Source organism: Scyliorhinus torazame, chromosome 6 (genome assembly GCF_047496885.1).
Source record: "Scyliorhinus torazame isolate Kashiwa2021f chromosome 6, sScyTor2.1, whole genome shotgun sequence".
Classification (NCBI taxonomy): domain Eukaryota; kingdom Metazoa; phylum Chordata; class Chondrichthyes; order Carcharhiniformes; family Scyliorhinidae; genus Scyliorhinus; species Scyliorhinus torazame.
Window position 1 is genome coordinate 253,127,306 of NC_092712.1, and position 21,498 is coordinate 253,148,803.

The 21,498-nt window shown below is 49.6% G+C and overlaps 1 protein-coding gene across 1 annotated transcript in view; it reads right to left on the reverse strand.

Annotated features, from left to right (window-relative positions):
* LOC140425802 (phosphatase and actin regulator 1-like) overlaps positions 1 to 13,318 on the reverse strand; it is a 53,408-nt gene extending 40,090 nt beyond the window's left edge. The window contains exon 1 of the mRNA XM_072510213.1: positions 13,057 to 13,318. Within this exon, the coding sequence (XP_072366314.1) occupies positions 13,057 to 13,168 (112 nt within the window). The 5' untranslated portion in view covers positions 13,169 to 13,318. The remainder of the gene's footprint in view (positions 1 to 13,056) is intronic.
* Between the last annotated feature and the right edge of the window lie 8,180 nt (positions 13,319 to 21,498).

A 21,498-nucleotide genomic window follows, 5' to 3' on the forward strand; every position in this document is an offset into this window, starting at 1 on the left:
GAGCAGTAAGTGGGACAATGCAGAGATCCGAATATACCCGGACTGGAGCACGAAGGTTGCAAAGCAGAGAGCGGGTTTCAACCGGGCCAAAGGAGTGAAATTCGGAATGCTGCAGCCAGCGCAACTGTGGGTCACATACAAGGGCCAACACTATTCCTTCGAAACGCCTGAAGAGGCGTGGATCTTTGTACAAGCCGAAAAGTTGGACTCTAACTGAGGGTTTGTGAGGGTGCGGGGGATGTTTTGGGGTTTGATGTGTGATGGTTGTTGTATATAGGGGGTCAATCACGCACAGGAAATGTTACATGGGCTGGGGGAGAGAGACAAGGCCGCAACAGGAGCTGCGCCAGAGGGGGCGGAGCGGGCTTTGGAAAGGCGGGAAGGGGAACGAAGGAATGCATATGGATTGGGAGACTCCCACGCGGGGAGGTCAATGGGACGGCGGGGGAAGCCGCGGTCAGCAGGCGTCAGCTGACTTACGGGAGTGACATGGGGGGAGCAAAAATGCTAGACAGGGGTCTAGCGGGGGAAGGGGAAGGAGGGGGGAGAAAAAGGGTTGCTGCTGCACTGGCCGAAAGGGAATGGGACACAGAAGAGGTGGTCGGGACGGGGGTCCGCCCTCTGGGAAACTGGAGGGTGAGGGAGGCGTGGACACGGGACTGGCCCAGAAAAGGAGATGGCTAGTCGGCGGGGTGTGGGGGGGGTGAGAGCCCCTCCAATCCGGCTGATAACGTGGAATGTGAGAGGCCTGAATGGGCCGGTGGAGAGGGCTCGAGTGTTCGCGCACTTAAAGGGACTGAAGGCGGACGTGGCCATGCTCCAAGAGACACACCTGAAGGTGGCGGACCAGGTCAGGCTAAGAAAGGGATGGGTAGGATAGGTATTCCACTCGGGACTGGACGCGAAGAATAGAGGGGTGGCAATATTGGTGGGAAAGCGGGTGTCATTTGAGGCCAAGACTATTGTAGCGGACAATGGAGGGCGATATGTAATGGTGAGCGGTAGGCTGCAAGGAAAGTGGTGTTGGTAAACGTATACGCCCCAAACTGGGATGATGCAGGATTCATGAAGCGCATGTTGGGGCGCATTCCGGACCTGGAGATAGGAGGCCTGATAATGGGAGGGGACTTCAATACAGTGTTGGATCCAGCACTGGACCGCTCCAAATCAAGGACTGGAAAGAGGCTGGCGGCGGCCATGGTACTTAGGGGGTTTATGGATCAGATGGGGGGAGTGGACCCATGGCGGTTTGCAAGGCCGCAGGCCAGGGAATTTTCTTTCTTCTCCCATGTACACAAAGCCTACTCCCGGATAGATTTCTTTGTTCTGGGTAGGGCGCTCATCCAGAGGGTGGAGGGGACGGAGTATTCGGCTATAGTCGTTTCGGACCATGCCCCGCACTGGGTGGAACTGGTGCTGGGAGAGGAGAGGGACCAACGCCCGTTGTGGCGGCTGGATGTGGGACTGCTGGCGGACGAGGTGGTATGTGGGAAGGTGATGGGGTGTATCGAAAGGTACTTGGAGGCCAACGACAACGGGGAGGTGCGGGTGGGGGTGGTATGGGAGGCGTTGAAGGCGGTGATCCGGGGAGAGCTAATTTCCATTAGGGCTCATCGGGAGAAGACAGAGGGTATGGAAAGGGAGAGGTTAGTGGGGGAGATTTTGAGAGTGGACAGGAGATACGCAGAGGCCCCGGAGGAAAGATTACTTGGGGAAAGACGACGGCTCCAGACGGAGTTTGACCTGTTGACCACAGGGAAGGCGGAAGCACAGTGGAGGAAAGCGCAGGGGGCGACCTACGAGTATGGGGAAAAGGCTAGTCGGATGCTGGCACACCAGCTCCGTAAGAGGATGGCAGCGAGGGAAATAGTGGGAGTCAAAGAGGGAAGGGGAGGCACGGTTTGGAGTGCGATGAAAATAAACGAGGTATTCAAGGCCTTTTATGAAGAGCTGTACAGATCCCAGCCCCCAGCGGGGGAAGAGGGGATGAGACGATTCCTGGATCAGCTGAGATTCCCGAGGGTGGAGGAGCAAGAGGTGGCTGGTTTGGGGGCACCAATTGGGTTGGAGGAGCTGAGCAAGTATTTGGGGAGCATGCAGGCGGGGAACGCCCCGGGACCGGACGGATTCCCAGTGGAGTTCTGCAGGAAGTACGCAGACCTGTTGGCCCCGCTACTGGTGAGGACCTTTCATGAGGCAAGAGAGGAGGGGACCCTGCCCCCGGCAATGTCGGAAGCGACAATTTATTTGATCCTAAAGCGGGACAAGGACCCACTGCAATGTGGATCGTACAGGCCGATCTCGCTCCTCAATGTGGATGCAAAAGTTGCTGGCAAAAGTGCTGGCCACGAGGATCGAGGACTGTGTCCCGGGGGTAATCCACGAGGACCAGACGGGATTTGTAAAGGGCAGGCAACTAAACACCAATGTGCGGCGGCTCTTAAACGTGATAATGATGCCATCGGAGGAGGGAGAGGCGGAGATAGTGGCAGCTATGGACGTGGAGAAGGCCTTTGACCGATTAGAGTGGGAGTACCACTGGGAGGTGCTGCGTAGGTTTAGGTTCGGGGTAGGGTTTATCAATTGGGTTAAGCTCCTTTACAGAGCCCCGATGGCGAGTGTAGTGACGAACCGGCGGAGGTCGGAGTACTTTCGACTGTACCGAGGGACGAGGCAGGGGTGCCCCCTGTCCCCCCTGTTGTTCGCATTGGCGATCGAACCATTGGCCATGTCATTGAGGGAGTCTAATAAATGGAGAGGGGTGGTCCGAGGGGCAGAAGAGCATCGGGTGTCGCTATATGCGGATGACCTGCTGCTGTACGTGGTGGATCCAATGGAGGGGATGGTGGAGGTCATGCAGACTCTAAGGGAGTTTTCGGGCTATAAGCTCAATGTAGGGAAGAGTGAGCTCTTTGTATTACAGCGGGGCACCAAGAAAGAGGGATAGGGGACCTACCGCTGAGGAGGGCAGAGGGGAGCTTTCGGTATCTGGGGATCCAGATAGCCAGGAGTTGGGGAACCCTAAATAAACTGAATCTGACGAGGTTGGTGGAGCAAATGGAGGAGGCTTTCAAAAGATGGGACATAGAACATAGAACATAGAACATAGAACAATACAGCGCAGTACAGGCCCTTCGGCCCACGATGTTGCACCGAAACAAAAGCCATCCAACCTACACTATGCCATTATCATCCATATGTTTATCCAATAAACTTTTAAATGCCCTCAATGTTGGCGAGTTCACTACTGTAGCAGGTAGGGCATTCCACGGCCTCACTACTCTTTGCGTAAAGAACCTACCTCTGACCTCTGTCCTATATCTATTACCCCTCAGTTTAAAGTTATGTCCCCTCGTGCCAGCCATATCCATCCGCGGGAGAAGGCTCTCACTGTCCACCCTATCCAACCCCCTGATCATTTTGTATGCCTCTATTAAGTCTCCTCTTAACCTTCTTCTCTCCAACGAAAACAACCTCAAGTCCGTCAGCCTTTCCTCATAAGATTTTCCCTCCATACCAGGCAACATCCTGGTAAATCTCCTCTGCACCCGCTCCAAAGCCTCCACGTCCTTCCTATAATGCGGTGACCAGAACTGTACGCAATACTCCAAATGAGGCCGGACCAGAGTTCTGTACAGCTGCAACATGACCTCTCGACTCCGGAACTCAATCCCTCTACCAATAAAGGCCAACACTCCATAGGCCTTCTTCACAACCCTATCAACCTGGGTGGCAACTTTCAGGGATCTATGTACATGGACACCTAGATCCCTCTGCTCAGCCACACTTTCAAGAACTTTACCATTAGCCAAATATTCCGCATTCCTGTTATTCCTTCCAAAGTGAATCACCTCACACTTCTCTACATTAAACTCCATTTGCCACCTCTCAGCCCAGCTCTGCAGCTTATCTATATCCCTCTGTAACCTGCTACATCCTTCCACACTATCGACAACACCACCGACTTTAGTATCATCTGCAAATTTACTCACCCACCCTTCTGTGCCTTCCTCTAGGTCATTGATAAAAATGACAAACAGCAACGGCCCCAGAACAGATCCTTGTGGTACTCCACTTGTGACTGTACTCCATTCTGAACATTTCCCATCAACCACCACCCTCTGTCTTCTTTCAGCTAGCCAATTTCTGATCCACATCTCTAAATCACCCTCAATCCCCAGCCTCCGTATTTTTTGCAATAGCCTACCGTGGGGAACCTTATCAAACGCTTTGCTGAAATCCATATACACCACATCAACTGCTCTACCCTCGTCTACCTGTTCAGTCACCTTCTCAAAGAACTCAATAAGGTTTGTGAGGCATGACCTACCCTTCACAAATCCATGCTGACTATCCCTGATCATATCATTCCTATCTAGATGATTATAAATCTTGTCCCTTATAATCCCCTCCAAGACTTTACCCACTACAGACGTGAGGCTCACCGGTCTATAGTTGCCGGGGTTGTCTCTGCTCCCCTTTTTGAACAAAGGGACCACATTTGCTGTCCTCCAGTCCTCTGGCACTATTCCTGTAGCCAATGATGACATAAAAATCAAAGCCAAAGGTCCAGCAATCTCTTCCCTGGCCTCCCAGAGAATCCTAGGATAAATCCCATCAGGTCCCGGGGACTTATCTATTTTCAGCCTGTCCAGAATTGCCAACACCTCTTCCCTACGTACCTCAATGCCATCTATTCTATTAGCCTGGGACTCAGCATTCTCCTCCACAACATTATCTTTTTCCTGAGTGAATACTGACGAAAAATATTCATTTAGTATCTCGCCTATCTCTTCAGACTCCACACACAATTTCCCATCCCTGTCCTTGACTGGTCCTACTCTTTCCCTAGTCATTCGCTTATTCCTGACATACCTATAGAAAGCTTTTGGGTTTTCCTTGATCCTTCCTGCCAAATACTTCTCATGTCCCCTCCTTGCTCGTCTTAGCTCTCTCTTTAGATCCTTCCTCGCTACCTTGTAACTATCCATCGCCCCAACCGAAACTTCACACTTCATCTTCACATAGGCCTCCTTCTTCCTCTTAACAAGAGATTCCACTTCCCTGGTAAACCACGGTTCCCTCGCTCGACGCCTTCCTCCCTGTCTGACCGGTACATACTTATCAAGAACACGCAGTAGCTGATCCTTGAACAAGCCCCACTTATCCAGTGTGCCCAACACTTGCAGCCTACTTCTCCACCTTATCCCCCCCAAGTCACGTCTAATGGCATCATAATTGCCCTTCCCCCAGCTATAACTCTTGCCCTGCGGTGTATACTTATCCCTTTCCATCATTAACGTAAACGTCACCGAATTGTGGTCACTGTCCCCAAAGTGCTCTCCTACCTCCAAATCCAACACCTGGCCTGGTTCATTACCCAAAACCAAATCCAACGTGGCCTCGCCTCTTGTTGGCCTGTCAACATATTGTTTCAGGAAACCCTCCTGCACACACTGTACAAAAAACGACCCATCTATTGTACTCGAACTATATCTTTTCCATTCAATATTTGGAAAGTTAAAGTCTCCCATAATAACTACCCTGTTACTTTCGCTCATATCCAGAATCATCTTCGCCATCCTTTCCTCTACATCCCTAGAACTATTAGGAGGCCTATAAAAAACTCCCAACAGGGTGACCTCTCCTTTCCTGTTTCTAACTTCAGCCAATACTACCTCGGAAGAAGAGTCCCCATCTAGCATCCTCTCCGCCACCGTAATACTGCTCTTGACTAGCAGCGCCACACCTCCCCCTCTTTTATCTCCTTCTCTGAGCTTACTAAAACACCTAAACCCCGGAACCTGCAACATCCATTCCTGTCCCTGCTCTATCCATGTCTCCGAAATGGCCACAACATCGAAGTCCCAGGTACCAACCCACGCTGCCAGTTCCCCTACCTTGTTTCGTATACTCCTGGCATTGAAGTAGACACACTTCAAACCACCTACCTGAACACTGGCCCCCTCCTGCGACGTCAAATCTGTGCTCCTGACCTCTATACTCTCATTCTCCCTTACCCTAAAACTACAATCCAGGTTCCCATGCCCCTGCTGCATTAGTTTAAACCCCCCCAAAGAGCACTAACAAATCTCCCCCCCAGGATATTTGTGCCCCTCAGGTTCAGATGTAGACCATCCTGTCTGTAGAGGTCCCACCTTCCCCAGAAAGAGCCCCAGTTATCCAAAAATCTGAAACCCTCCCGCCTGCACCATCCCTGTAGCCACGTGTTTAAATGCTCTCTCTCCCTATTCCTCATCTCACTATCACGTGGCACGGGCAACAACCCAGAGATAACAACTCTGTTTGTTCTAGTTCTGAGCTTCCATCCTAGCTCCCTGAAAGCCTGCCTGACATCCTTGTCCCCTTTCCTACCTATGTCGTTGGTGCCAATGTGGACCACGACTTGGGGCTGCTCCCCCTCCCCCCTAAGGACCCGGAAAACACATGTTACCGCTCTCGCTGGCGGGTAGAGTGCAGTCGGTCAAAATGGTGGTCCTTCTGTTTGTGTTTCAGTGCCTTCCCATCGTGATCACCAAGGCCTTTTTTAAGAGAGTAGGCAGCAGTATTATGGGGTTTGTGTGGGCGAATAAGACCCCGAGAGTAAGGAGAGGGTTCCTGGATCGCAGTAGGGACCGAGGAGGGTTGGCGCTGCCAAACCTGGGGAGCTACTACTGGGCAGCAAATGCGGCGATGATCCGCAAGTGGGTTATGGAGGGAGAGGGGGCGGCATGGAAGAGGGTGGAGATGGCGTCCTGTAAAGGAACGAGCCTGGGGGCGTTGGTGACGGCACCGCTGCCGCTCTCGCCGACAAAGTATACCACGAGCCCGGTGGTGGCGGCAACGCTAAGGATTTGGGGCCAGTGGAGACGGCACCGGGGTGCAATGGGAGCATCAGTGTGGTCCCCGATCAGGGATAACCACCGGTTTGTCCCGGGGAAGATGGACGGGGGGTTCCAGAGCTGACATCGGGCGGGGATTGGAAGAATGGGGGACCTGTTCATCGACGGGACGTTTGCGAGCCTAGGGGCACTGGAGGAGAAGTTCGAGTTACCCCCAGGAAATGCCTTTAGATATATGCAGGTGAGGGCTTTTGTGAGGCGACAGGTGAGGGAATTCCCGTTGCTCCCGGCACAAGAAGTTCAAGATAGGGTGATCTCGGGTGTATGGGTCGGGGAGGGCAAGGTGTCGGAAATACACCAGGAGTTGAAAGAGGGGAAACGCTGGTAGAAGAGTAAATGGGAGGAGGAGCTGGGGAGGAGATCGAGGAAGGTCTGTGGGCTGATGCCCTAGGTATGGTTAATTCCTCCTCCTCGTGTGCCAGGCTCAGCCTAATACAATTTAAGGTGGTCCACAGAGCGCACTTGACGGGGGCGAGGTTGAGTAGGTTCTTTGGGGTAGAGGACAGATGTGGAAGGTGCTCAGGGAGCCCGGCGAACCATGTCCATATGTTTTGGTCATGCCCGGCACTGGAGGGGTTCTGGAGAGGAGTGGGGAGAGCAATATCTCAGGTGGTGAAAGTCCGGGTCAAGCCAAGCTGGGGGCTAGCAATATTTGGAGTAGTGGACGAACCGGGAGTGCAGGAGGCGAAAGAGGCCGGCATTCTGGCCTTTGCGTCCCAAGTAGCCCGGCGAAGGATCTTACTAATGTGGAAGGAGGTGAAGCCCCCCAGCTTGGAGGCCTGGATAAATGATATGGCTGGGTTCATAAAGTTAGAGAGGATTAAGTTCGCCTTGAGAGGGTCTGCGCAGGGGTTCTACAGGTGGTGGCAACCGTTCCTAGAATATCTCGCGTTAGAGGAAGGTCGGTCAGCAGCAGCAGCAACCTTGCGGGGTGGGGGGGGGGGGAAGGGAGGGGGGGGGGGGACTGCCTGGGAGGGTGGATGAGCAAGAGATAACATGAAGGGTTGGGGAAACTGGCACGTACGGGTGAGGGCCAGTGTACAAAGCTGTGTAAATATATCATTATGCCATGTATGTATCTTGCTCTGCGCGATTTCTCTTTTTTTTTGTTACGAGGGCTGGGGGTTATTGTTTGTAAGGGAGAAAAACTTTAATAAATATTTTTTTTTTAAAAGAGAAGAGATTAAATTGGTTAGGATGATATTAATTGGAGATTAGAAGAGTGAGAGGGGATCTCATAGAAACGTATAAAATTCTAACAGGATTAGACAGGGTGGATTCTGAAATAATGTTCCCGATTGTGGGGAGTCCAGAACGAGGGGTCATAGTTTGAGGATAAGGAGTAAACCTTTAAGGACTGAGGTGAGGAGAAATTTATTCACCGAGAGAGTGGTGTATCTGTGGATTTCACTACCACAGAAAGTAGTTGAGGTGCAAACATTGTGTTATTTCAAGAAGGAATTAGATATAGCTCTTCGGGTTAATGGGATCAAGGGATTGGGGGAGGCAAGATCAGGATATTGAACTTGATCAGCCATGATCATAATGAATGGCGGAGCAGGCTCAATGGGCCGAATGGCCTCCTCCTGCTTCTATTTTCTATATATGTTTCCATATATTGCTCAAAAGTATCAACTCAAGTCCTAATCTGTACACACCAACATAGTTTATGTTATTTCTCAATTTTACTCAAGCAAATGAACAACATTACAACCAGCTGGCAATCTTCATTACAAATTCTGATCTTTCCAAGGAAAATAATTGATCAGTTGGGAGTTTTTTAAAAAGTGAATGATTGAAGTTGCTGAAAGAAATATCCATTTCATTAAATTGATTGAGAAAAATATTTTTGGATCAATTCCTTTCCATCCTGCCTCAATGCTCAAGTTTTGCCAGCTCTCACATCATTTGCACTTTCCACTCCCATTGCCATTTTCAGGTCACACTGGTATCAATACTCACTTTAGAAATTCCTCTCCTTCTTTCACCCTAATTTAAGATTCTGTTGTGAACAATAAAACTTTTTGTGAAAGAAAAGTAAATTAATCTGTTGGAGAAATTCTGGACAGCATGAAACTAAAAAGTATGAGAAATGAAAACCTCATCTCAAATCCATCATCACAGAACGAAATGCAACATTCAATTATATCAGATATGAAAAGATACCTCCCACACCCAAAACAATTTCAAGCCTTAATTGGATTAGTAAGTTTTCCTACCCTTTATAACGTAGATAATTCGGAAACAGTAAACCCAAAAAGATGTAGGTGAATTGGCCATGCTAAATTGTCCCTTAATTGGAAAAAAAGAATTGGGTACTCTAAATTTAAACAAAAAAAATAAAAAATTGCAAACAGTAATTCAACACATTCATCCAAACCATATGCAGTATTATACAACACTAATTCTGAGCAGCATGGACAATCTGTGTAATGATATTTGAAGAAATATGCAAAATATCAACTGAAGAATCAAGATCAATGCTTATAAAAGGTTTCTTAATCCTATTTCACATCAGAGCACATTCAGCATTTTATGCACGGGCAGCACGGTAGCATTGTGGATAGTACAATTGCTTCACAGTTCCAGGGTCCCAGGTTCGATTCCGGCTTGGGTCACTGTCTGTGCGGAGTCTGCACATCCTCCCCGTGTGTGCGTGGGTTTCCTCCGGGTGCTCCGGTTTCCTCCCACAGTCCAAAGATGTGCAGGTTAGGTGGATTGACCATGATAAATTGCCCTTAGTGTCCAAAATTACCCTTAGTGTTGGGTGGGGTTACTGGGTTATGGGGTTATGGGGATAGGGTGGAGGTGTTGACCTGGGGTAGGGTGCTCTTTCCAAGAGCCGGTGCAGACTCGATGGGCTGAATGGCCTCCTTCTGCACTGTAAATTCTATGATCTATGCACTTATTATTCCAGTTTGTTGCTCAACTAAATCATACATCAAAACTACCATTGAAGCAACACGCAGAACTGGATAACCACAACCACAGTTCACAGCACATTCAGAGAACAATGGGGTTTTACTGGTATTTGAATTATAGCATGTAGAAATAAAAATGATATGGTTGCAGAAAAGGCTTTTGATCGGGTAGAATGGGATTATCTGTGGGAGGTACTGGGTCGGTTCGGATTTGGGCGGGGCTTTATTGACTGGGTCAGGTTGCTGTATCAGGCTCCTGTGGCAGATGTACAGACGAATAGGACAACATCGGGCTATTTTAGACTGCACCGGGCGACGAGACAGGGATGCCCCCTCTCCACACTGTTGTTCGCGCTAGTTATAGAGCCATTGACAATTGCTCTGAGAGCTTCAAGGGGCTGGAAAGTGCTGGTCCAAGGTGGGCGGGGGGGGGGGGGGGAAAGAGCACAGAGTCTCCCTCTATGCAGACGACCTGCTTCTGTATGTATTGGACGCATTAGAGGGGATGGAAGAAATCATGGGGAATCTCGCCAGTTTTCGGGGTATAAGCTAAATATGGGGAAAAGTGAGATGTTTGCGGTCCAGGCGAGGGGACAGGAGAGGCGATTGGGGGAGCTGCCGTTTTGATTAGTAGGGGGAAGCTTTAGGTAACTAGGCATTCAAGTGGTGCAGGAATGGGACCGGCTGCATAAATTAAATCTGGCCCGGCTAGTAGACCAAATGAAGGACGATTCTCGGAGATGGGAAGCGCTCCCGTTGTCATTAGCTGGGAGTGTGCGGACGGTGAAGATGACGGTCCTCCCGAGATTCCTGTTCGTGTTTCAATGTCTCCCCATCTTTATTCCGCGGTCCTTTTTTAAATGGGTCAACAAAGTGATCTCTGGCTTTGCTTGGGCGGGCAAGACCCCGCGGGTAAGGAAAGTAATGCTTGAGCGGAGTCTGGGAAAGGGCGGGCTGGCGCTGCCAAATTTTAGTAATTATTACTGGATGGCGAATATAGCCATGATCAGGAAGTGGGTGGTGGGGGAGGGTTCGGCATGGGAGCGTATGGAGGCGGCTTCATGCAAGGGCACCAGTTTGGGGGCGTTGGTAACGGCGCCTCTGCCATTCCCGCCAGCATGGTACTCCATCAGCCCCGTGGTGGTGGCGGCTCTGAGAGTCTGGGGAAGACATGTGGGAGCAGAGGGAGCAACGGTCTGGTCCCCAATCTGTAATAATCATTGGTTTGCCCCGGGAAGTATGGATGGGGGGGTTCCGGATATGGCAGAGAGCAGGGATTGAGAGGATGGGGTGATATGTTTACAGAGGGGAGCTTTCCGAGTATTAAGGCGCTGGAGGAGAAGTTTGGATTGGCGAGGGGAAACAAATTCAGGTATCTGCAGATGCGGGACTTCCTATCTAAACAGGTGTCAACCTTCCCGCTTCTACCGCTAAGGGGGATTCAGGACATGGTCATTTCCAGAGTTTGCGTGGGAGAAGGGAGTGTCTCGGACATTTACAAGGAACTTATGGGGTCAGAGGAGACGCAGACCGAGGAGATGAAGCGCAAGTGGGAGAAGGAGCTGGGAGGAGAGATAGAGGATGGTCTATGGGCGGACGCGTTGAGTAGAATCAACCCGTCCGCAACATGTGCCAGGCTCAGCCTGGTACAATTTAAGGTAATTAATCGGGCTCACATGACAGTGGCCCGAATGAGCAGATTCTTTGGGGTGGAAGACAGGTGTGCAAAATGTGCGGGAGGACCAGCGAACCATGTTCATATGTTCTGGACATGCCCGAAGCTTAGTGGATTTTGGCAGGGGTTTGCAGATGTCATGTCCATGGTGTTAAAAACAAGGGTGGCGTTGAATCCAGATGTGGCGATTTTTGAGGTGTCGGAAGACCCGGGAATCCAGGAGAAAGAGGCAGACGTTCTGGCCTTTGCTTCCCTGGTAGCCCGGAGATGGATACTATTAGCTTGGAGGGACTCACATTCCCCGAAGTCGGAGACCTGGCTTTCAGACATGGCTAGCTTTCTGTTTGGAGAAAATCAAGTTCGCCTTGAGAGGGTCACTGTTAGGGTTCACCCACAGTTGGCAACCGTTCGTCGACTTCTTCGCGGAAAATTAATTGTCAGCAGAAGAGGGGGGTTAGTTTAGTTTAGAATAGGGGGTCAATAAAGGTGGGACTTGTAAGGGAGGGAGACGGCGTTTGCGCTATGTTTATAGTTTCATGTACATTGTTTATTCTGTTGTTATAATACCAAAAAATACCTCAATTTTATTTAAAAAAAGATATTTAAAATGATAACAACCATATTTCTCTATGGACATGCTTCCTTACAGGACAACAGACCATTTTTAAAAAAAAACAATTTGCAGAGATGGGCACAAATGCCTTTATTAAAACAATGTAAAATGGATTGTGATTATATTTTTTCCTTTCAGTTTCTGATTTGTATATTTATAGGGAACCACAGCAGATGAGGATAAAATTGGATACAGTATTACAAGTTATATTGTGTACTTGTTATTGTCCAGCAGACTAACTCCCACCAAAATTACAGGAACTCAAGTTTCACCTGCCTTCTTCCAACTCCATAAACGTGCAGTTATAAAATTATGCTTTGGAATTAAATGAGACCCTCACAAAAAAAAAAATGCCATTTGGTTGACAGTCGTCCTTGCCTAACAAGCTCAATCCCTGCTGAGTGAGAATGAGTGGCAGTGGTCAGGACTGTCCGAGCACCAGCGATAGATACCCAAAGCCTGCTGCCGGATGCTGATGCAGGCGTGTCGGGGCAGGCAGGTGTACAAAACACAACTGCAACTGGGACAGCCGCTAGTCCAGCTCCTCGAACTTCATCACTTCGGGCTAATAGCTTACAGATTCTTACAATGGAGCAAAGAAATACATCATAATAATAATCGCCGCGCATTTCATCAGCGCCAGCAGCCCCTCTAGTGCAACTCAAAAGAGAGAAAACAACCAGTCTGGGTGAAATTCAACTCCTCTTCTTCCGCCATGCAACTGCAATGTCACAATATTTAAAGACAACAGTAGAATATTAAAAACCTCATTCCAACACTGCGCCAGTGCACTGATTGCTTAGAATTCATTCTCTGTGACTCTTGGCTGCTTCTATAAGGAGCTTGACACCATGTTCTCTCATCTCTGTCTGCACAAAGGCTGCTCCTCATTATCATTCCCTTTATTGCCCAACATTATTCTCGCTGCATTGTTTCAGTCAATACCTGTCTCCACGTTGAGGGATATTCTTGCCTCGGTGAGATAGGGCGTATCGCTCTTGGACCTGACTCTGCGAATGGGCCGGCGGTCTGCTTGTTCCCCTGAAGAGGCCGCCATTAATGTAGCAGCCACGATGAGAGGATCGGCCGGCGGCGGCGGCGGCAGCAGCAGGAGCAGCGCTCACTCAAACCTGGAGCAGCCCGAACCCCTTTCACCAGCTCTGTGCACACCAGCAGAAAAGACAATGAAAAGGAATCAGATGCAGAGCTGGGACCAATGTGGAGCAGGAGGTCCCGCCCACACCCCATGCACAATGAGCCCACTCACACACACACACACACACAACCCAACAATGAAAAGCCCGCCTACCCACCACAGAAAAGGGACAGCAAATTGTCACAGTCTTTCCCAACACTCAGGATTACATAGATACATTCAGAAAATCACTTCACCTCAACAAATAGCGCGGGACTAAAAATAATTTACTCAGGTGCCAATTATTAAAAAGATTGAGATATTCAATAGTGCCATATCACAACTGAGAAGATAAATTGGCAACAACACTTCTTATCTCAAATTTGTAACAGCACTTGCAACACTCCTGTAAACACGATAACAAATCAAATGGCCATTGTTTCTTCATCCAGGGAAGCGGGATGAAGCTCACTGGTTTTCATTCAACGAGAGCGTTGATACTGAAATAATGTGGTCATGGGAATTGGCAGAACAATCTTAGATATTCAAATTCTTAATCTATCAAAAGAACCATAAATATCCACCAATCAGTGGTTCTCAAACTTTTTCATCCACAGACCATTTAGGCTGGGCCAAAGACCCGGTTGAACACCTACATTTCTATCCCACCACTTTTGCTTGTCATCACAGAAATCTCATCAGAATGAATGGAAATGTACTAAATCTATGTACATTTACTTATCAGGGGATGTTCGCTGATGCTTGCACAATGTTCAGCACCATTCACAAGTCCTCAGACACTGAAGCAGCCCACATACTAATGCAGCAATATCTGGACAGTATCAAGGCTTGGGATGATAAGTGGCAAGTAACATTGGCACTCCAAATGATGTGCCAGGCAATGATCATTTCCAATGACAGGATCAAACCATCACCCCTTGACATTCAATACCATCGCCGAATCCCTAGCGATCAACACCCTGGGGGTTACCATTGACCAGAAACTGAACTGGACTAGCCAAATAAATTTTGTGGCTACAGCGCAGGTGTGGTAGTCACCACTAACTGTATCAGATGTAGTACGGTAAGGCTCCTGTACTAGAGGTACATGGGTAAATCCCTGCCTGCTGGCTCCACCCGGTAGGCGGCGTATAAATGTGTGTGCTCGGCGGTGCTGCTCCCATTCTGGTAACAGCTACAGGAGGCAACACATCTTTGCTCAATAAAGCCTCGATTATTCACTACTCTCGTCTTTGTAGTAATTGATAGTGCATCAATTTGTTGGGCAAAGATTTTAAAACGATGGAACTTCGCATCAAGCCTGATCGCCTACAGCTGAGCCCTCAAGCAGCCAACGCTACGTCCGCTTTTGACCACTGGCTAGCCTGCTTCGAAAGCTACCTCCAAACATCCACTGAGGAACTCTCGGACGCACAGAAGCTCCAGGTCCTTTATTCACGGGTGAGCCCTGACATTTTTCCTCTCATCCGGGATGCGCCCACGTACTCTGAAGCAATGGAGCTCCTGAACAGACATTACGTTCGTCCAGTCAACAAACTATACGCCAGGCACCTCCTGTCCACGAGACAGCAACACCCCGGTGTGTCCCTAGATGATTTATGGCGTGCCCTGCACATCCTGGGGAGGAACTGTGACTGCCGGGCAGTTTCGGCAGTCCAGCATACAGAACTTTTAATCTGAGACGCCTTCATTACGGGCATGGGGTCGGCATATGTCCGTCAGCGCCTATTGGAAGGGGGTACGCTTGATCTTACGGGAACCAGGCAGCTCGCCAATTTGTTAACAGTGGCCTCCCGTAACGTCCAGTCGTACTCCCCCCACCGCACGGCACCCTCACGGGCACGTGGGTCCCACCAACTACCGACCCCAGCCCACCTCAAGCCTATGCGACCAGCCAACCCCGGGGGGCCCAAATGCTACTTCTGCGGGCAGAACAAACACCCCCGGCAACGCTGCCCGGCGCGGAGCGCAACCTGCAATGGATGCGGAAAGAAGGGACATTTTGCTGCTGTGTGCCAGGCGCAATCGGTCGCCACTGTTTCTCGGCCCAGCGTTCCTACACCCCCCACGTGCGGCCCGTGGGCGCCGCCATCTTCTTCTCCGCATGCCACATGCAGCCCGTGGGCGCCGCGGTCTTCTTCTCCGCAGGCCACGTGCGGCCCGTGGGTGCCGCCATCCTTAATGCTGCCCGCCATGTGCGTCCATTTTGGACGCCGCCTCAGGACCCCTGCTCGTCGGGAAGCTCGTCTGGCCGCTCATCGCCTGCCACCACCGCTGATCAGCCCGGGGCCTCCCAGCATCGGCTGCAGCTCGCCTTGATCACCCTGGACCAGTCCCGGCCCCACAACCTCGCAACCGCAATGACAACAGTGAAAATCGATGGGCACAAGGTGTCCTGCCTTTTTGACTCTGGGAGCACAGAAAGCTTCATCCACACCACGACTGTAAGGCGCTGCTCCCTCGCGGTACACCCCGTTACCCAGAAATTCTCCCTGGCCTCCAGATCCCATTCCGTGGAAATCTGGGGATACTGCATCGCGACCCTCACCGTCCAAGGCGTAGAGTTCAGCAACTTCCCGCTCTACGTCCTCCCCCACCTCTGCGCTGCCCTGTTACTCGGCCTGGACTTCCAGTGCCATCTCCAAAGCTTAACTTTAAAATTCGACGGACCCCTACCCCCCCCTCACCGTATGCGGCCTCACGACCCTTAAAGTCGATCCACCTTCCTTGTTTGCAAACCTCACCCCGGATTACAAACCCGTCACCACCAGGAACAGACGGTACAGTGCCCAGGACAGGACCGTCATCAAGTCGGAGGTCCAGCGGCTTCTGCGGGAAGGCCTCATTGAGGCCAGCAACAGCCCCTGGAGAGCCCAAATGATAGTAGTAAAGACTGGGGAGAAACACAGGATAGTCATTGACTATAGTCAGACCATTAATCGGTACACGCAGCTCGACTCGTACCTCCTCCCACGCATATCTGATATGGTCAATCAGATTGCTCAGTATCAGGTCTTTTCCACGGTGGACCTGAGGTCCGCCTACCACCAGCTTCCCATCCGCACGGAAGACCACCAATACATTGCGTTTGAAGCAGATGGCCGCCTCTATCACTTCCTTAGGGTTCCCTTCGGCATCACTAATGGGGTCTCGGTCTTCCAACGTGAGATGGACCGAATGGTTCACTGGTACGGACTGCGGGCCACCTTCCCGCACCTAGACAACGTCACCATCTGCGACCACGATCAGCTGGACCACGACGCTAACCTTTTAAAATTTCTCCACACCGTCAAACTCCTCAATCTCACGTACAACAAGGAGAAATGCGTGTTCCGCACCAACCGCTTAGTCATCCTTGGCTATGTTGTGGAAAATGGAGTTCTAGGGCCGGGCTCCAACTCATGGAACTCTCCCTCCCCCACAGCCCCAAGGCCCTGAAACGATGACTGAGGTTCTTCTCCTATTACGCCCAGTGAGTCCCTAACTATGCAGACAAGGCCCGCCCACTCATTCAGTCCACAGTCTTTCTCCTGATGGCTGAGGCCCGACAGGCCTTTAACCGCATCAAGGCAGACATCGCCAAGGCCATGATGCACGCGGTCAACGATTCCCTCCCCTTTTAGGTTGAGAGTAATGCATCGGACGTAGCTCTGGCTGCCACCCTCAACCAAGCGGGCAGGCTCGTAGCATTCTTTTCCTGCACCCTCCATCCCTCCGAAATTCAGCACTCCTCTGTCAAAAAGGAGGCCCAAGCCATGGTGGAAGCTGTGCGGCATTGGAGGCATTACCTGGCCGGAGGAGATTCACTCTCCTCATTGACCAACAGTCGGTTGCCTTCAAGTTCAATAATACAAAGCGGGGCAAGATCAAAAACGATAAGATCTTGAGGTGGAGGATCGGGCATCCCAGACTGTCACCACCCTCTGGATAAAAAAAAGTTTTCCCTCAAATCCCCCCTAAACCCCTGACCTTGACTTTGTGTCCCCTCATAACTGACCCTTCAACTAAGGGGAACAGCTTCTCCCTATCCACCCTCTCCATGCCCCTCATAATCATGTACATCTCGATCAGGTCACCCCTCGGTCTTCTCTGCTCCAGCGACAACAACCCAAGCGTATCCAACCTATCTTCATAACTTAAATGTTCCATCCCAAGCAACAGCCTGGCGAATCGCCTCTGCATCACCTCCAGTGCAATCACATCATTCCTATAATTTTAGCATCAACTACTTCCTGTGGTAATGAATTCCACAGGCTCACCACCTTTGGGTGAAGAAATGTCTCCTCATCTCTGTCCAAAATGGTTTACCCTGAATCCTCAGACTGTTCAGGTTTTGGACACACCCACCATCGGGAACATCACCATAAGGAAAGTAGGAAGGAACTTAAGCAGGGAGTCAGGAGGGCTAGAAGGGGTCATGAAATGTCATTGGCAAATAGGGTTAAGGAAAATCCCAAGGCTTTTTACACTTACATAAAAAGCAAGAGGGTAGCCAGGGAAAGGGTTGGCCCACTGAAGGATAGGCAAGGGAATCTATGTGTGGAGCCAGAGGAAATGGGCAAGGTACTAAATGAATACTTTGCATCAGTATTCACCAAAGAGAAGGAATTGGTAGATGTTGAGTCTGGAGAAGGGGGTGTAGATAGCCTGGGTCACATTGTGATCCAAAAAGACGAGGTGTTGGGTGTCTTAAAAAATATTAAGGTAGATAAGTCCCCAGGGCCGGATGGGATCTACCCCAGAATACTGAAGGAGGCTGGAGAGGAAATTGCTGAGGCCTTGACAGAAATCTTTGGATCCTCGCTGTCTTCAGGGGATGTCCCGGAGGACTGGAGAATAGCCAATGTTGTTCCTCTGTTTAAGAAGGGTGGCAGGGATAATCCCGGGAACTACAGGCCGGTGAGCCTTACTTCAGTGGTAGGGAAATTACTGGGAGAATTCTTCGAGACAGGATCTACTCCCATTTGGAAGCAAATGGACGTATTAGTGAGAGGCAGCACGGTTTTGTGAAGGGGAGGTCGTGTCTCACTAACTTGATAGAGTTTTTCGAGGAGGTCACTAAGATGATTGATGCAGGTAGGGCAGTAGATGTTGTCTATATGGACTTCAGTAAGGCCTTTGACAAGGTCCCTCATGGTAGACTAGTACAAAAGGTGAAGTCACACGGGATCAGGGGTGAACTGGCAAGATGGATACAGAACTGGCTAGGCCATAGAAGGCAGAGGGTAGCAATGGAGGGATGCTTTTCTAATTGGAGGGCTGTGACCAGTGGTGTTCCACAGGGATCAGTGCTGGGACCTTTGCTCTTTGTAGTATATATAAATGATTTGGAGGAAAATGTAACTGGTCTGATTAGTAAGTTTGCAGACGACACAAAGGTTGGTGGAATTGCGGATAGCGATGAGGACTGTCTGAGGATACAGCAGGATTTAGATTGTCTGGAGACTTGGGCGGAGAGATGGCAGATGGAGTTTAACCTGGACAAATGTGAGGTAATGCATTTTGGAAGGGCTAATGCAGGTAGGGAATATACAGTGAATGGTAGAACCCTCAAGAGTATTGAAAGTCAAAGAGATCTAGGAGTACAGGTCCACAGATCACTGAAAGGGGCTACACAGGTGGAGAAGGTAGTCAAGAAGGCATACGGCATGCTTGCCTTCATTGGCCGGGGCATTGAGTATAAGAATTGGCAAGTCATGTTGCAGCTGTATAGAACCTTAGTTAGGCCACACTTGGAGTATAGTGTTCAATTCTGGTCGCCACACTACCAGAAGGATGTGGAGGCTTTAGAGAGGGTGCAGAAGAGATTTACCAGAATGTTGCCTGGTATGGAGGGCATAAGCTATGAGGAGCGATTGAATAAACTCGGTTTGTTCTCACTGGAACGAAGGAGGTTGAGGGGCGACCTGATAGAGGTATACAAAATTATGAGGGGCATAGACAGAGTGGATAGTCAGAGGCTTTTCCCCAGGGTCGAGGGGTCAATTACTAGGGGGCATAGGTTTAAGGTGAGAGGGGCAAAGTTTAGAGTAGATGTACGAGGCAAGTTTTTTACGCAGAGGGTAGTGGGTGCCTGGAACTCACTACCGGAGGAGGTAGTGGAGGCAGGGACGATAGGGACATTTAAGGGGCATCTTGACAAATATATGAATAGGATGGGAATAGAAGGATACGGACCCAGGAAGTGTAGAAGATTGTAGTTTAGTCGGGCAGTATGGTCGGCACGGGCTTGGAGGGCCGAAGGGCCTGTTCCTGTGCTGTACATTTCTTTGTTCTTTGTTCTTTGTTATCTTCTCTGCATCTACTCTGTCTAGTCGTGTTAGAATTTTATAAGTCTCTGTGAGATCCCCTATCATTTTTCTAAACTCCAGTGATAACAATCCTAACCTAGTCAATCTCTCCTCAGAGACAAAGATAAATAGGTTTTTGATCAAGAAAGGGATCAGGGATTATGGGGAGAAGGCAGGTGAATGGGGATGTGAATAATATCAGCCATGATTGAATGGCGGGGCAGACTCGATGGGCCGAGTGGCCTAATTCTGCTCCTATGTCTTATGGTCATATAACAGTCCAACCATCACTGGAATGAGTCTGATAAACCTTCGCTGGACTCCCTCGAGAGCAAGAACATCCTTCCTCAGAAAAGGAGACCAATTGCAACACCACATCCCTGCTCCTGTACTCGAAACCTCTCGTAATGAAGGCCAACATACCATTAGCCTTCTTTACCGCCTGGTGCACCTGCATGCTTACCTTCAGTGATTGGTGCACATGGACACCCAGGTCCCGCTGCGCACTCCCTTCTCCCAACTTACCGTTCCGGTAGTAATCTGCCTTCCTGTTTTTGCTTCCAAAGTGAATAACCTCACACTTATCCAATTTATACTGCATCTGCCATTGGTTTGCCCACTCGCCCAATCTGTCCAGATCATGCTGTAGGATCCCTGCATCCTCGTCACAGTTCACTCTCCCACCGAACCTGGTATCATCTGCAAACTTTGAGATGTTACTGTTTGTTCCTTCTTCCAAATCATTAATGTATATTGTGAATAGCTGGGGTCCCAGCACCGATTCCTATGGCCTGCCAATTTGAAAAAGACCCATGAATTCCTACTCTTTGTTTCCTCTCTGCCAACCAGTTTTCTGTCCAATCCCTGTGGTACGCCACTGGACACTGGCTTCCAGTCACTAAAGCAACCGTCTGTCATCACCCTCTCTCTCCTACAGCTGAGCCAATTTTGAATCTACTTTATAAAGTTACCCTGTATCCCATGTGCATTTGCCTTTTTTATAAGTCTCCCATAGCATAAATCTTTTTTATAGAACACACTGTGCAGAAGGAGGCCATTCGGCCCATCGAGTCTGCACACACCCACTGAAGCCCTCACTTCCACCCTATCCCCGTAACCCAATAACCCTTCATAATCTTTTTGGTCACTAAGGGTAATTTAACATGGTCAATCCACCTAACCTGCACGTCTTTGGACTGTGGGAGGAAACCAGAGCATCCGGAGGACACCCACGCAGACACGGGTAGAATGTGCAGACTCCGCACAGACAGTGACCCAGCAGGGAATCGAACCTGGAACCCTGGAGCTGTGAAGCCACAGTGCTATCCACTTGTGCTACCGTGCTGCTCTAATATACAATAATGTTGCCCTAATATATATTATATATCAACATGGCTGTTGTTTGAGCTATGATGACTCGTGTCATGCATATGGGGCAGACCTGGTTGTGTCCCGTCATATGATGGGGATGAGGGTTCTGGCCTGTCCCCTCAAATATCCTCAGCAGTGGCATTGCAGGTCAGTGATTTGCATTTTGAACCTGGAGGACAGTCAGCATATTTTGAGAACCATCATTACACATAGCTGTCTAAATTATAATCATACAATCATAGAATCCCTCCAGTGCAGAAAGAGGCCATTTGGCCCATCGTCTGCACAGACCCTCTGAAAGCCCCCATCCTGGAACCAGAAACCCAGTAACCCCATCTAAGTTAACAAATATCATTGCATAGAATCGCAATACACTGGGGTTTGAACAGTATGGTTCTTTTAGTTATGGCTGTGAAATATATCACTAAACAAACTTTCATGGCATAATTGATTCAAATAATTCGGATAAGTTAACCTGACTTGTAGCTTGTTTTAGCTATATTTAAAATGTTCCTTTCTATTCATTCTACTTACCTTCTGAGATGTTTTTGTGTAGCACAGTTCCTTTTA